The 12,309-nt window shown below is 32.9% G+C and overlaps 7 protein-coding genes across 7 annotated transcripts; 5 read left to right on the forward strand and 2 right to left on the reverse strand.

Annotated features, from left to right (window-relative positions):
- Positions 1-938: 938 nt before the first annotated feature.
- Positions 939-2,188, forward strand: TVAGG3_0677730 (thioredoxin-like family; the record flags this gene model as incomplete). Its single annotated transcript, XM_001581122.1, has 1 exon — positions 1,017-2,135. The coding sequence occupies one exon, from the start codon at positions 1,017-1,019 to the stop codon at positions 2,133-2,135; it is 1,119 nt and encodes a 372-aa protein (XP_001581172.1).
- A 200-nt stretch (positions 2,189-2,388) lies between these two features.
- TVAGG3_0677740 (tRNA dihydrouridine synthase protein) lies at positions 2,389-3,363 on the forward strand (the record flags this gene model as incomplete). Its single annotated transcript, XM_001581123.1, has 1 exon — positions 2,420-3,358. The coding sequence occupies one exon, from the start codon at positions 2,420-2,422 to the stop codon at positions 3,356-3,358; it is 939 nt and encodes a 312-aa protein (XP_001581173.1).
- A 253-nt stretch (positions 3,364-3,616) lies between these two features.
- TVAGG3_0677750 (rRNA (guanine-N7)-methylation family) lies at positions 3,617-4,450 on the reverse strand (the record flags this gene model as incomplete). Its single annotated transcript, XM_001581124.1, has 1 exon — positions 3,617-4,450. One exon carries the CDS (start codon positions 4,448-4,450, stop codon positions 3,617-3,619), a length of 834 nt encoding a protein of 277 aa, XP_001581174.1.
- Positions 4,451-5,834: 1,384 nt separating this feature from the next.
- Positions 5,835-7,361, forward strand: TVAGG3_0677760 (WD repeat-containing protein family; the record flags this gene model as incomplete). Its single annotated transcript, XM_001581125.1, has 1 exon — positions 5,971-7,281. One exon carries the CDS (start codon positions 5,971-5,973, stop codon positions 7,279-7,281), a length of 1,311 nt encoding a protein of 436 aa, XP_001581175.1.
- A 302-nt stretch (positions 7,362-7,663) lies between these two features.
- On the forward strand, positions 7,664-8,764 carry TVAGG3_0677770 (KAT8 regulatory NSL complex subunit 2 family; the record flags this gene model as incomplete). Its single annotated transcript, XM_001581126.1, has 1 exon — positions 7,794-8,720. The coding sequence occupies one exon, from the start codon at positions 7,794-7,796 to the stop codon at positions 8,718-8,720; it is 927 nt and encodes a 308-aa protein (XP_001581176.1).
- A 276-nt stretch (positions 8,765-9,040) lies between these two features.
- Positions 9,041-10,356, forward strand: TVAGG3_0677780 (intraciliary transport; the record flags this gene model as incomplete). The annotated part of the gene is made up of 1 exon (XM_001581127.1): positions 9,046-10,152. The coding sequence occupies one exon, from the start codon at positions 9,046-9,048 to the stop codon at positions 10,150-10,152; it is 1,107 nt and encodes a 368-aa protein (XP_001581177.1).
- A 63-nt stretch (positions 10,357-10,419) lies between these two features.
- On the reverse strand, positions 10,420-12,303 carry TVAGG3_0677790 (cytosolic carboxypeptidase family; the record flags this gene model as incomplete). The annotated part of the gene is made up of 1 exon (XM_001581128.1): positions 10,530-12,290. One exon carries the CDS (start codon positions 12,288-12,290, stop codon positions 10,530-10,532), a length of 1,761 nt encoding a protein of 586 aa, XP_001581178.1.
- Positions 12,304-12,309: the final 6 nt, after the last annotated feature.

The following is a 12,309-nucleotide window of genomic DNA, read 5'->3' on the forward strand; positions in this document are numbered from 1 at the left end:
CATTGATATTTGCAGTATGCTAAAGAAGGCATTTTACTATTTCTTTATTATTATATATATTGTTGCAATATGAAGAGGTGAATTTCCCAAAATATTTTGTTCATTAGTATTTGTACTATATGAAAGAAGGAGCTCTGCTAATTTATTTTGATTATGAGTGATTGCTTTATGAAGAGTTGTTTCTTTGACATTATGTTTTTCATTGACTTTTTCGAAATGTTTTGGAATTTTCCGAAGTTTTAAAATTATGATGGCTTTAATATGGGATTTGATATCATTAATAATTAGCAGTTCATAAAGCCTCATATACTGTATATGTTTGCCATTGAAATGCAAAATACAGTAATCATGCAGAGTTCAAAATGGCTTCATGTTGAGATGATTTCTTGGCTGTCTCACTTTTGTGGACAAAATGCAAAAACCTATGAATTTTCCTATTTTAATTTGATATTCATAATATATAAGTATTTGTAATGCATATTCTATCTTCTAATTAGTAAAATTACATTGCCCGCCAAAATCAAAAATTTTCTATTGAAAAAATAGCGCCAAGTCCAAAAGTGTCATTTTCTCATTGAAGACCGCAGCTGGAGTCAATGCCGATTATCCACTTGCTGATGTGGATGGAACAGCACTATGATTGGCCAGATCAAAGGCTGTGTAGCATCCCAGCAAGTGGATAATCGGCATTGACTCCAGCTGCGGTCTTCAATGAGAAAATGACACTTTTGGACTTGGCGCTATTTTTTCAATAGAAAATTTTTGATTTTGGCGGGCAATGTAATTTTACTAATTAGAAGATAGAATATGCATTACAAATACTTATATATTATGAATATCAAATTAAAATAGGAAAATTCATAGGTTTTTGCATTTTGTCCACAAAAGTGAGATACTGTGATTTCTTTTCCAAAAGTGACAAAATGTTATTGACCATTCTTTTCTTCTTTAATTTCGCGAGCGCAAGAAAATTACTTCTTCAGGATATCACTATTGGCTTCATAATTCAGAATAAAATGGATTTCGAAATACCTAAAGAAATAAACAATTTAAGTCCAATAGATTTTACAATTAAAATAATAAATTACGAAGAATTCGAGTTTGCCAGTATGATACCTTCCATCGAAGAACCATATGTAGCAATATTTCGCGGTGAAAAATTGATTTATCTAAACAGTTTCGAAAATATTCGCAGTGGTCTTCTTAACCTAGTTTTATCACTTAGATATTCACGAGTTAAGGAAAAAAAGCAAGAACAGCTAAATGCAATTAATAATTATAGTTATTTCGTTTATTATGGGCATACAATACCTATGGAATATGAAAATATGGCCTCTGTATACCGATTCAGGCGTAAATTTTACTATGTGCCATCTACAGAAACAAAATTACAATTTTATTATTCACCAACAAACAATTTATCGACAAAAAGCGATTACCAAACAATGACACAGTTTGTTGAAGCAAATTCTGGAAATTTTAGGTTCACTCCTGGATGTGTTTTTGCAATTGTTTCAGATTCTTATAAACCTGAATTTCCTGACTACATAAATGCCTTGGACAATCAATATCAAGGTCATATATATACAACTATTCTATCTTGGAACGATTTCGAGCCATACAGAAAGATTGCAAATGTAAGTCGTTCAGAAACATCTTATTTCCTGTTAAAAATCGGTAACAACACGATGAATGTCTGGATGTGCCCTGATGAAGATGTTATATCTAAAGAAAGGATACTTTTCTTCGTAAATAACGGAGTTACATTAGATTTTAATCATTTGATCTTGAATTCAACGAGTATACCTGGCTCATTAGTTAAACATACTTATAACATCTCAAATGATATACCAGGTAACTATTGTTCCGTTTTATTTGCAAATTATTACAATTCTTGGAGTAATACAAAAGTTGAGCTGACTTTTTACGAAGTAGCAAGGAAAGTAAGACGTAAAGACGTGAAATTCTTCGGATCAATGCAAGGAATGAAATTATTCCCTTGGTACGTTCCTGATTTTGATTTGTTCCCAAGTTTTGCAATTTGGAAGCCAAATGACCATAGGCCGTTTAGATATGATAAGAAAATATCTGTTGATGATGTAGTTAAATGGATTAACGAACTCTGTCCAGAATAATTTTTATTATTTTGTTGTTGATTGCTCAAATTAACAAATAGACTTAATATTAGTTAAAACTGTTTGAAATTAAATGATTTATATAATAGATTTTTTAATAATATACATTTTTTATTGGAAATATTTATGAATTTTAATCAATGATTTAAAATATTGAGGGAATCAAGCCCATTTAAGTAGATCTATGCATTTGCATGAACGATATTCATTGATGGCAAATCAATTGAAAAAAAATCTGAAACAAAATTTTAGCAAAATCTCTAACTCAATAAAAAAGTGACATGATGAGTCTCGAGTTCCTTGAGAACTCCAAACGCGAGAGTATTATATTCCTCGCGCCAATGGCAGATGTAAATGATTACTCATTTCGAAAACTTTGCCGACAAAATGGAGTCTCTCTCTGCTGGACTGGATTCATAAATGCTCATCATTGGGTTACTCGAACAAAGCAGCGAGATCGCGATGTATGGTTCACAACTCGAGATAACGAAAAGAATCTTGTTGTCCAATTACTAGGCTCTAACTTAGAAGAACTCGTTTCTTGCGCAAAAGATGTTGAAAACTTTTGCGATATGATAGAATTGAATTGTGGCTGTACACATTGCTTTGCAAGTCGAAGTGGCTGCGGCTTTTTCTTAATAGATACACAAAAACATAGAGATTCTGCTTTAATTCTGATACAAAACCTTATTAAGTCAATTAATAAGCCAGTTAGTATTAAGATTAGACTTATTTCAGATGATAACAGTGTCCCTTCCTTAGAAAGAACAGTTAAATTTGCTCAAGATCTTGAAAGAGTCGGTGTTAGTTTAATTACAGTTCATGCAAGAACACAACAAGCTGACAAGAAAGGTGATGTAGATTATGATGCTATTAAAGCTGTTGTTCAAGCTGTTTCTGTTCCTGTAATTGCAAATGGCGGAATTTCAAGTTTAGAGCAAGCTCAAGAAATAATACAGAGAACTGGAGCTTACGCGGTCATGGCAGGCCAGTGCTTTTTCAAAAATCCAACTTGTTTAACAACAAATAAGAATCCAAAGGAAATTTCACTTGAATATCTAAATCTTGCGAAAGAAAACAACGAAGACTTACAGAGATCAAGAAAACATGTTTATGCTTTCTTAGGAGATGTTTTACGCCAACATCCAGAATACGGACCTGTTGTAATGCAACAGAGAACATACGTTGACTTAATTGAATGGGTTAAGTCGATAGAAATATAAAAAATTCTTATAGAGTGTTTGTTTAATATTAAATTGAAAAATTATTTGAATTTTAATTTGGAACATTGAGAATCTTTATTAATATTGATATGACTTTGTGATATTGACTTTAAACTCAATTTTAATGAAGGATATCAAAATATTTTATGATATTTTTCTTGAAAAATGCAATTCTTTGTCTCTTTTGATGGGGAATATGTTAGTTGGAGAAAAATTGAAAGAATTAATTTAATAATAAAATAATAAACTCTATAAACTTTATATCCATCTTCTTCTGGAACGACCAGTATACTTAGAGTCGTTCGCGACTTTCTTTCCGAGCATTCTTTGTCTCTCCTTCTTCTTGATAATCCATTCTTTCTTATTAAATCCTTTCTTCTGGTGATGGTCATTTCCTGCCTTGAATGTACCGACTGTTGGGCAGCCAACTTGAACTTGCTCGCCATCCTTTGAAACTGTAACAGCTGTGCCACCAACTTCGAGATATAACCAGTTAACACGGCTAGCACCTGAGTTTGGATTGTTAATGTATACATTTCCTCCAAAACCGCAGAGTGTTGCTGTAGTAGAAATTAATTCGGCTTGATCTGAATTTTCTGGGTTGAAATTGAAAACAGCTTTAGCTCCCATACCAAGGCAGCCGTGAATGGATTCAAGGAATTTCTTTAGGCGCTTAGAAACTGGAAGTCCGCCTGGAATTGGGCGCATGATCCAGTTAAGGACGTCGATGCCGAAGGCAGCATCAAAAATACCTGGTCTGAATGGAACACCCATACCAGCATCTGCGCAAACAATAGAATTGTATGGTCCTGGGCAAACGCGTTTGAAACGCAAAAGCATTTCTGGTGTAATGTCAACGCCAACAACAATTGCTCCTTTCTCATTGAAGAGGGAAGTTCCAGCGCCACATCCGCATCCTACATCTAAAACGATTGGGCGGAACTGATTGTCGTCTAAATTGAGAAAAGACCATGCAGCGTCTGCCATTTCTTGCATACTCTTGACAGCAGATGACTTTGGCTTACTGTACTTATCGAGCTGCTCATCTGTTGAAAAATACTCTTGTGGTGGGTCTAAATATTTATCAGTCATTCGAATTTTACTAGATTTTGGAGAGCACGACCGATTATTTTTGTCTCAAATAGCCATTATTAATCAAATCAACTAAAATAAAGGTGCAATTCTACATAAAATGGTATGGTTATTTAAAATATACTTAAATTTTCATGATTACTTCGATTAATCAAAAAATAATTTTTGAAAAAATGAATTATTTAGGAAACAAGAATTAAATATTAATCGAAATAAAAATATGTGCAAAACTATACATATTGTTTTTTCGAAAATTTCCAAATTTTTCTCAAATTTCAAAAAATGAATGAAATTTCTTAATTTTTTCATGTTATTTTTGTAATTTTGAATTTTTTTTGGAAAAATTTGAGTCACGATATCATGGTGATTACCACGTAAAGAAGCAGAAATAATGTTTTTTAAGTGATTTATGGTTGATATTCAATTTATATCATGCTCATATGAATAAATCTATAGTAAAATTAAAAAAGAGCGTAGGACTTAATAGTATAAATGTTAATTTAGTCAATTTTGCTAGTTGTTTATCTATATTTGCAATTTTTTATTAAATATTTCTAGATTTTATGGGTGAATTTGTTAAAGTAAACCGCATATAAAGCTTCAGGCTCAGGATAATAGTAACTGATGTAAATTGAATTGTAATTAAAGGGAATTGAGAAAAAAATTTATTGTTTTTTTGTTATATCATATTCAATTACTTCATAATATATTTGAAATTCAATCAGTATTGAAATTATCCTTACAAGGGGCTCTCTTTTTGTAGCTTCTATATGTCAATATATAGAATTACTGAAGCAGCTGAATCTAATTTCGCCTTGGAGATAAAAGGCATGCTATGCTAAGCTTGTACGTTTCTATAAATCTCTGGTTGAGAGTATCTTCAAAAAATGTCACTTTTCAATGCAACAAGAGTGTAACATTGCTATTGCTCATAGTTTCTATGTGCGCAAACTAAATATGATCATGATGCCTATAATCAGGAAAATTTAATCAAGTAATAACTATTAAAACCTCAAATTTAATTTATCAATATCAGATCTATATGAAAAACTACACTATCTAATACAAACACCATCTTTTCTGTTACAACTCCTGACCATCTAAATGACTGTTGGCCTGGTCACGTGAAAATTTAAAATTAAGAAATTTATATTTCAGGGTTAAGTATAGCATTTAACAGTATTAATTATCTAACTTTTGAATGATTTTTATATTACTATCATTTTTATTTACAGTTGTTTTAAATCGTTCTATAAAATTTTTATTCATTGAGTTATTGATGTAAGCTATGATACCACAATAAAGCATTAATTGTTGAATTACCAAATTACTAACTACGAAAGATGGAAAAGGCAGATAAATTTGATTTTTTTTGTAATTTTTTGTATCAGATAAGATTTTTAATCTGAAATAAACAATTATTTGTAATTTCATATGCATATTCATTTTATATCTCTGAAACTGAAATTTCTCAAACCCACTCAGTCATGTCAATTTGCTAAACGATAGCATTTTGGTTTATGACTTACTTAAACTCAGATCAGATCCACCAGCTGTTGAGCAGCCTTGGTGCAGAATATGATCAATTAAATGAAAATCGCATTAAGCTAGAAAATGACTGCACAAAACTACGCGAATTCATCGATTCTCAAATTCAACAAATTCAAATCTTAAATTCCGATTTTGAGAAGCTGAGAATAGAATTTATCCAAAGGAAAGATGAATTTGTTGCTCGTGCACAACAAGAGCAAGCCGTTATACCAACTGCTCCACCCATTCCAGAAGAAGCACCAGCGCAAGAAGAAGATTGGAGTCAAGAAATTGATATACAGCCTCTTCCAGGCGCTAAGAATTGCCCGCTTTCTATCAGTCTTTCATGTGAAATTGTTGATGTTTCTGTTATCTGCTCGACAACATTCTCTCCCGATGGACAATGCCTTGCCATAGGTTCAGACAATGCAATTCGTGTTTACGCTATCGATACAGATATCTTTTTATTCCAACATCAGGTTGAGGCCAATCCAAAGAGACCGAATAACTACATACGTACTATTGCATGGACACCAGATTCCAAGAGAGTATTATGTGGTAGCGAAGATTCTAAAATACGTATATTCGAAGTTCCAGCAGATCGTCAACAACCAGCCGACGCCGATGCGATGGTCCAACCAGTAAAGATCATGACAGACTTCAAAGACCAAATATACTGCATCCAATGCTCCAGCGATGGCAAATTTTTCGCAACGACAACAGCAGACGGAACTCTTTCAATTGTAGACTTAAATACATACAATGTCATATCTATATTCCCACGCGAAGGCGAAAATAACATTGTTGCTACATCACTCTCCATATTCCACGATGATAATCTTGTAGCTGTTTGTTATTCTACGAATGATGTTTGGATATTCAATTTAGAACAGAACAAAGTTGTCTGCAAGGCCTCTTGCCATTCTAAGTCAATTTACGCGATCAAATTTATTAATAACTCGAATCGCCTTGTTACTTCATCTCTAGACAATACGATTAAGATATGGGATATGATATGGAATGGCGATAATATTGAGCTCAAATTATGGAAGAGCTTGGACAAACACACAGATTTTATCGTAACTCTCGATGTGGACTCCAGCGGCAAATATCTTCTCTCTGGATCGAAGGACAAGACAGTAAAGCTCTCAGATATTACACACGGTGAGATGGCGTACAGTATTCAGGCTCATCAGAACTCTATCATCACTGTCAACTTCAATCCAAAGCGTCCTTTGTTCTGCAGCGGATCTGGCGATAAATCTGTAAAAATATTTTCGTATGGCCCACCAGAGCAATAATTATAATTTTATCAATTAAATATTGTAAAAATCTAGTTGATTATTATTATTTTGTAAATTCCACTTTATTTATATTTTCGATAAAACCCAGTTTCCCTTTTTCAGATTAGCAAGATTCAATTATCTATTTATTATTACGTGTAAACATCTCAATTCTCTCAATTTTTGAGACATAGACGGCACGAATATGAAAAAGGGAGATCTTTCTTTACATTTCATTTTCCAAAGTCCTTCTATACAAACATTTGACGTTGGTATTTGAAAGATCATCGAAGAAATAGAAAGACACATGAGAATTGATCTGAAATCTCCCAAAGTTGAAACACTTAATTAAAATCGTTTATTTTAGATCAGAATTGCCTTAGTGAGCTCAAAACTAGAGTAAATTCGACATAAGTATGGAAATTGTTGAGCAAATGATGCAAAAAGTGACAAAAATGAATCAATTCTTAAACAAAGCATTATATGCAAATAAAGTTGCACCTGAATTACTACTTCATAAAAAAAGATTCATGAGAGATGATGACCCACCAAAATCAACAACATTAATTGTATCTCGAACTTTTCATCCAAAAAAATACTGTGGATATTTGGATGATTTTCCTTTTGAAACAAGCGAACCCACAAAGGGATTTGCCATTACTCAAACAGAAATAGAAGCAAGAATTATTGATAGATGTGACAAATTAATTCAATTTTATCAGTACCAATTAGAGAGTTTACCAGATGTAACAGCAGCCAATATAATAAGTTTCAATAATGCAGCACTTGCAGACCGAAGAAGGCAAGTATTTTATTCAATTCTTTTAGCAATAAATAATTCTCCGAAACAGATTGCATTAAAAGCATTTTCAGATCTATATAATTTACGAAAACTATGGATTAATAAGAGATATTACAATACTTTCGTCGCAGTGCCACAAACAAAAATTTTATGTAAATGTTGCAAGTTTGAGGACTGTATTAACCCAGCATTATATGGATCAGACTTTTGTTACTGGCATATACTAAATGATCCAAACCAGCAAATGTATGAAAAATGTCCAAATTGTGGACAACCAAAATTATTTTCAACTTTATGCAAATCATGCAGTAAATCTAAGGCAAATATAACTATATATCCAATCATTTCTAATGGCAATCCACCACCGCCTCCTCCTATCAAAAAGAGCATTATTCCAACAGTTACACCGATTACTCCAGTTTCTCGTACTGTATTACCACAGGAACAAAAAGCACGAAGCTACAAACAGCCAGTGCACTTTGTTTCGCCTGAAAAATTCGTTCTTCCACCAGCAAGCATTATCCATCCAGTAAATCATGGAGATATATTATCAGGACCTATATATAAGCTTAAGTCAAATAGAGATTTAACTGAAGATGAGAGAAAAATGATTGCCGCCGCTGCACTTGATTTCAAACCAAGAAATCCTAATTAAATTTTTGAATTTATGATTGTTTTCATATCGTATATTAATACTAAGTTATAAATAAATGTTTGTATATATTATGATTTATCTTTTTTTTAAATTTATTTTTATTTCCGTTTTTATTCAATATTTGAATTAATTTTTGAATATACACGGAATCAATATTAACCAACGAATAAAAAACTATCACTTCTCTTTTTTTATATGATGAAATCTTTAATCATCATACATTTGTTCTAAATCCAACATAATATTGATTTAGTAAAATCCTCTTTACAATCTCACTTTTTATACGTTTCTAATTTTTTTTTTTCATTCATCTCAAAAAATTTAAATGGCAATGAATCTTTCATCAAATGACCAACTCCTCATGGGCAATGATGGAACACCTGATATTCAGCCAAACTCACAATATGATCAATCAATAAACTTCAGCGACAGTGATTCTTCAAGAGAAAATCAAAACGATCAAAACCAATTACAAATCAATCCAGGAGAGTATAGCCCACGACCAGGCATGGATCCAATGGCTGGAGGTCGCCCTCAAGCACCAGGAGCAAATGGCGGACTGCGTCATTCTGGTGGATCTGATGATCAATTTGGCGGTGGCTTTGGCGGCTTCGCTAATGGTTTCAACCAAGGTAAGTTTAATGCTGGAGCTGATGATCTCGGAATGAGTCCCGGAGCTAATAAAATTGGAAGCTTTGGAAATAATAATTTCGGCGGATTTGGCGGCGGCGGCGCCGGTGGTGGATTTGATTTTGGAAACGATCCAGCTACCAGATCGCCAGAACTCGTTGAGCTTTTCGGCCTTATTTCCGAGTTCCAACCAACAAAGGCAGACTTACCACCACATTTCAAGCCATTCTTACCAGAGCTTATTCCAGCCATTGGTGCTATTGATGCTTTCATCAAAGTTCCAAGGCCTGATGAAGATTTCGAGCCACTTGGCTTAACAGTCCTCGATGAGCCAACAATTGGATGTTCTGACCCACAAATTATTCGTATGCAGTTGAGAGAGAAATACGGAATTGTTTCAAACAAGGAAGGCGATGGATATATTGGATATATCAAAGATTTAGAAAACAATCAGAAAGAGCTTGACACATTCTTAGATAACTACGAAGAATTAATTCGTGATCGTCCACCTCCGACAATCGTTTATTCATATAAAATGCCTGATCTCAACGAACTTCTTGTAGAATGGCCAGAAGCTCTTGAAAAGGCTTTACAATCAATTCCATTACCATCCGCAGACATGGATCTTACTATTGAAGAATATGCTAAGATCATTTGCGCATTTTTAGATATTCCTGTCAAAGGAAACATTATTGAATCTCTTCACGTCCTCTTTACATTGTTTATGACATTCGAAGAGAACCAGCACTTCCCAGAAAACGATGCTCCGAAAACTCCTGGTGAAGAGAGGATGCTTCTTTAAATTTCCTTGTTATTTCAATATTTTATATCTTGTTAATCTCTTTATTAATACTCTCCTTCTCATTTAAACGCTTGATTTGTTTACTTTAATTTGATCTCAAATTTTTAATACTAAATATATTACCATTATACATAGAACTTAAACGTTCTCTAAAAATAAGTCAATTAGAATTTGTTTTTGCTAAATTTGGAAATTCTATTTCATAAATTCAACACAAAACTGAGTTAAGTATAGCTTAATTCTAAAAAATAACATGTTTGGTTGTCTTCAATTTACAAAATTATATAATTTGTTCATAATTTTAATTAATTATCGTAAAAAGGAAGAGTTTGAATAATATTTTTATCACACAAACATAGTATACAATACAAATATAGTTATTCATCGACAAATGATGGGAAGTTTTGGAATTTGATATTAATTTTTTCAGGTTTTTCTGTTTGAATATCAAAAGCTGATGCTTGGAAATAGTTTGAATAAGTATTGCTCCAATATAGTTCTTCAGGAGCATAAACAAGTTCAGGAGGCTTGTTATCAGAGAAAATAATTGTTTCATCTTCACTTTTTTCATCAGCAGGTTTCAAATTCTCAGTAAAATGGTCAGACAATCTTATACTGTTAATATAATGCTTTGCCATGAGGAAATCATCGTCAAGATCGCATTTGAAGAAAGGATCTAAAGCAAGGAAACATGTTGCACCAAGTTCTTCCCAAATGTCTTGATCATATAATATTCCTGCCCTTGGACCAGCAATTATACCTCCAAAGGATGTTTCTACCGTGAAAGATTGAACAACTTCTAATTCAGTACGAATTACAATTCTCGCAGCACTTTTTCTATCATTAGGGAAAGAAAATTCGCAATTTTGCCATGAAAAAGCATCGCAAAGATAACTTAAGAGTCTTGGATAAGTCTTTTCAGTATCCTGGATGACTGTGCCATCATTTGGACATCCGAAAGCGAATGTTCCATGCAATCTTGAATGACCATGAAAATCTACAAACATTACGATTTTTCGTTGTTTCAAAATGCTTTTGATTTCACTTTTTGCTTTAGTAACAACAGGATGAAGAGTTTCATCAGGTTGAGACCATATCCTATTCAAGTCATCACCACTTAGAGAAACTCTGTAGTACCCTTCTATGACTCCATCGATATTCATCATTGGGATAATCTTAAAAATGTAATTTTGTCTCAAAAACTTCGCGATTTTGTTGTCATCAATCAAAGCTTTGAAGAAACCTCTCATTAAGAAGCTTCCATTTGATTCACCAGGATGTATCCTTGCTGTTACAAATATACAATTCTTATTATCATCAGAGATAAACTCATTTGGCTCTGTGACTGTTAAAATCGGACAATCTCTTCCTCCTAAGGTTTGGGACAAAATGTCTTCTTTTACGAAACTGCATCGTTCCTTCCAGTTCTGTATATCTCTGCACAAGTCACTGTATGTATATGGAAGTGCATAAGCTAAGTAGATAACGTCATCATCATAAGGGAATGAAATTGTAAATGAAACTGTGTATCTCTTCTTGAAACGACGTTTTTGACCTGGAAGATTGCCATAACAGTAGTTCTCTCCACCTCTAGTCCAAGAGATGTTCTGTTCTTTGGCACGGTGCTCTGAATACCAGAAAATCTTAGTGCCTGATGAAAAAATACTTCGCTTTTTGTGGAAACCTGTAATATAGAATGTATATTCTGTATTTTTGCGAGCATTCGTAATCCTAAAGTAAAACCATTGACAGGAGCCTTCCTTATTATGATCATATTCGAGAATTAGATTATATGTATTTTCTGAGACATGATAGGCTTCTGATAAGTTACCGCTTTCGAATTTTGAATCAAATCTAAGTATTGTATCGCTTTTATCTGTTGGAGGTTCAAGAATTGGATTAGGAGATAAAATATTATAAACAAGTTCGCCGGATTTATATATACCGCTTTTCATAGAAACTTCTTCGAGATTCTTTGCAAAAGTAGATTTTTCTTTTGATGGTTCTCCTGAATGGATTATATATAAATTATCTTTAAGGGTGGTGTCTGATATTTCAAATTCTTCTATTTCTTGTTCTTCTTCATTTATGATTTCGATATCATCTTCAAACACAATATTATCGCTATCGCTTGACATAATGAAGAAAAAACAATAA

This window comes from Trichomonas vaginalis, chromosome III (assembly GCF_026262505.1).
Source record: "Trichomonas vaginalis G3 chromosome III, whole genome shotgun sequence".
Classification (NCBI taxonomy): Eukaryota; Parabasalia; order Trichomonadida; family Trichomonadidae; genus Trichomonas; species Trichomonas vaginalis.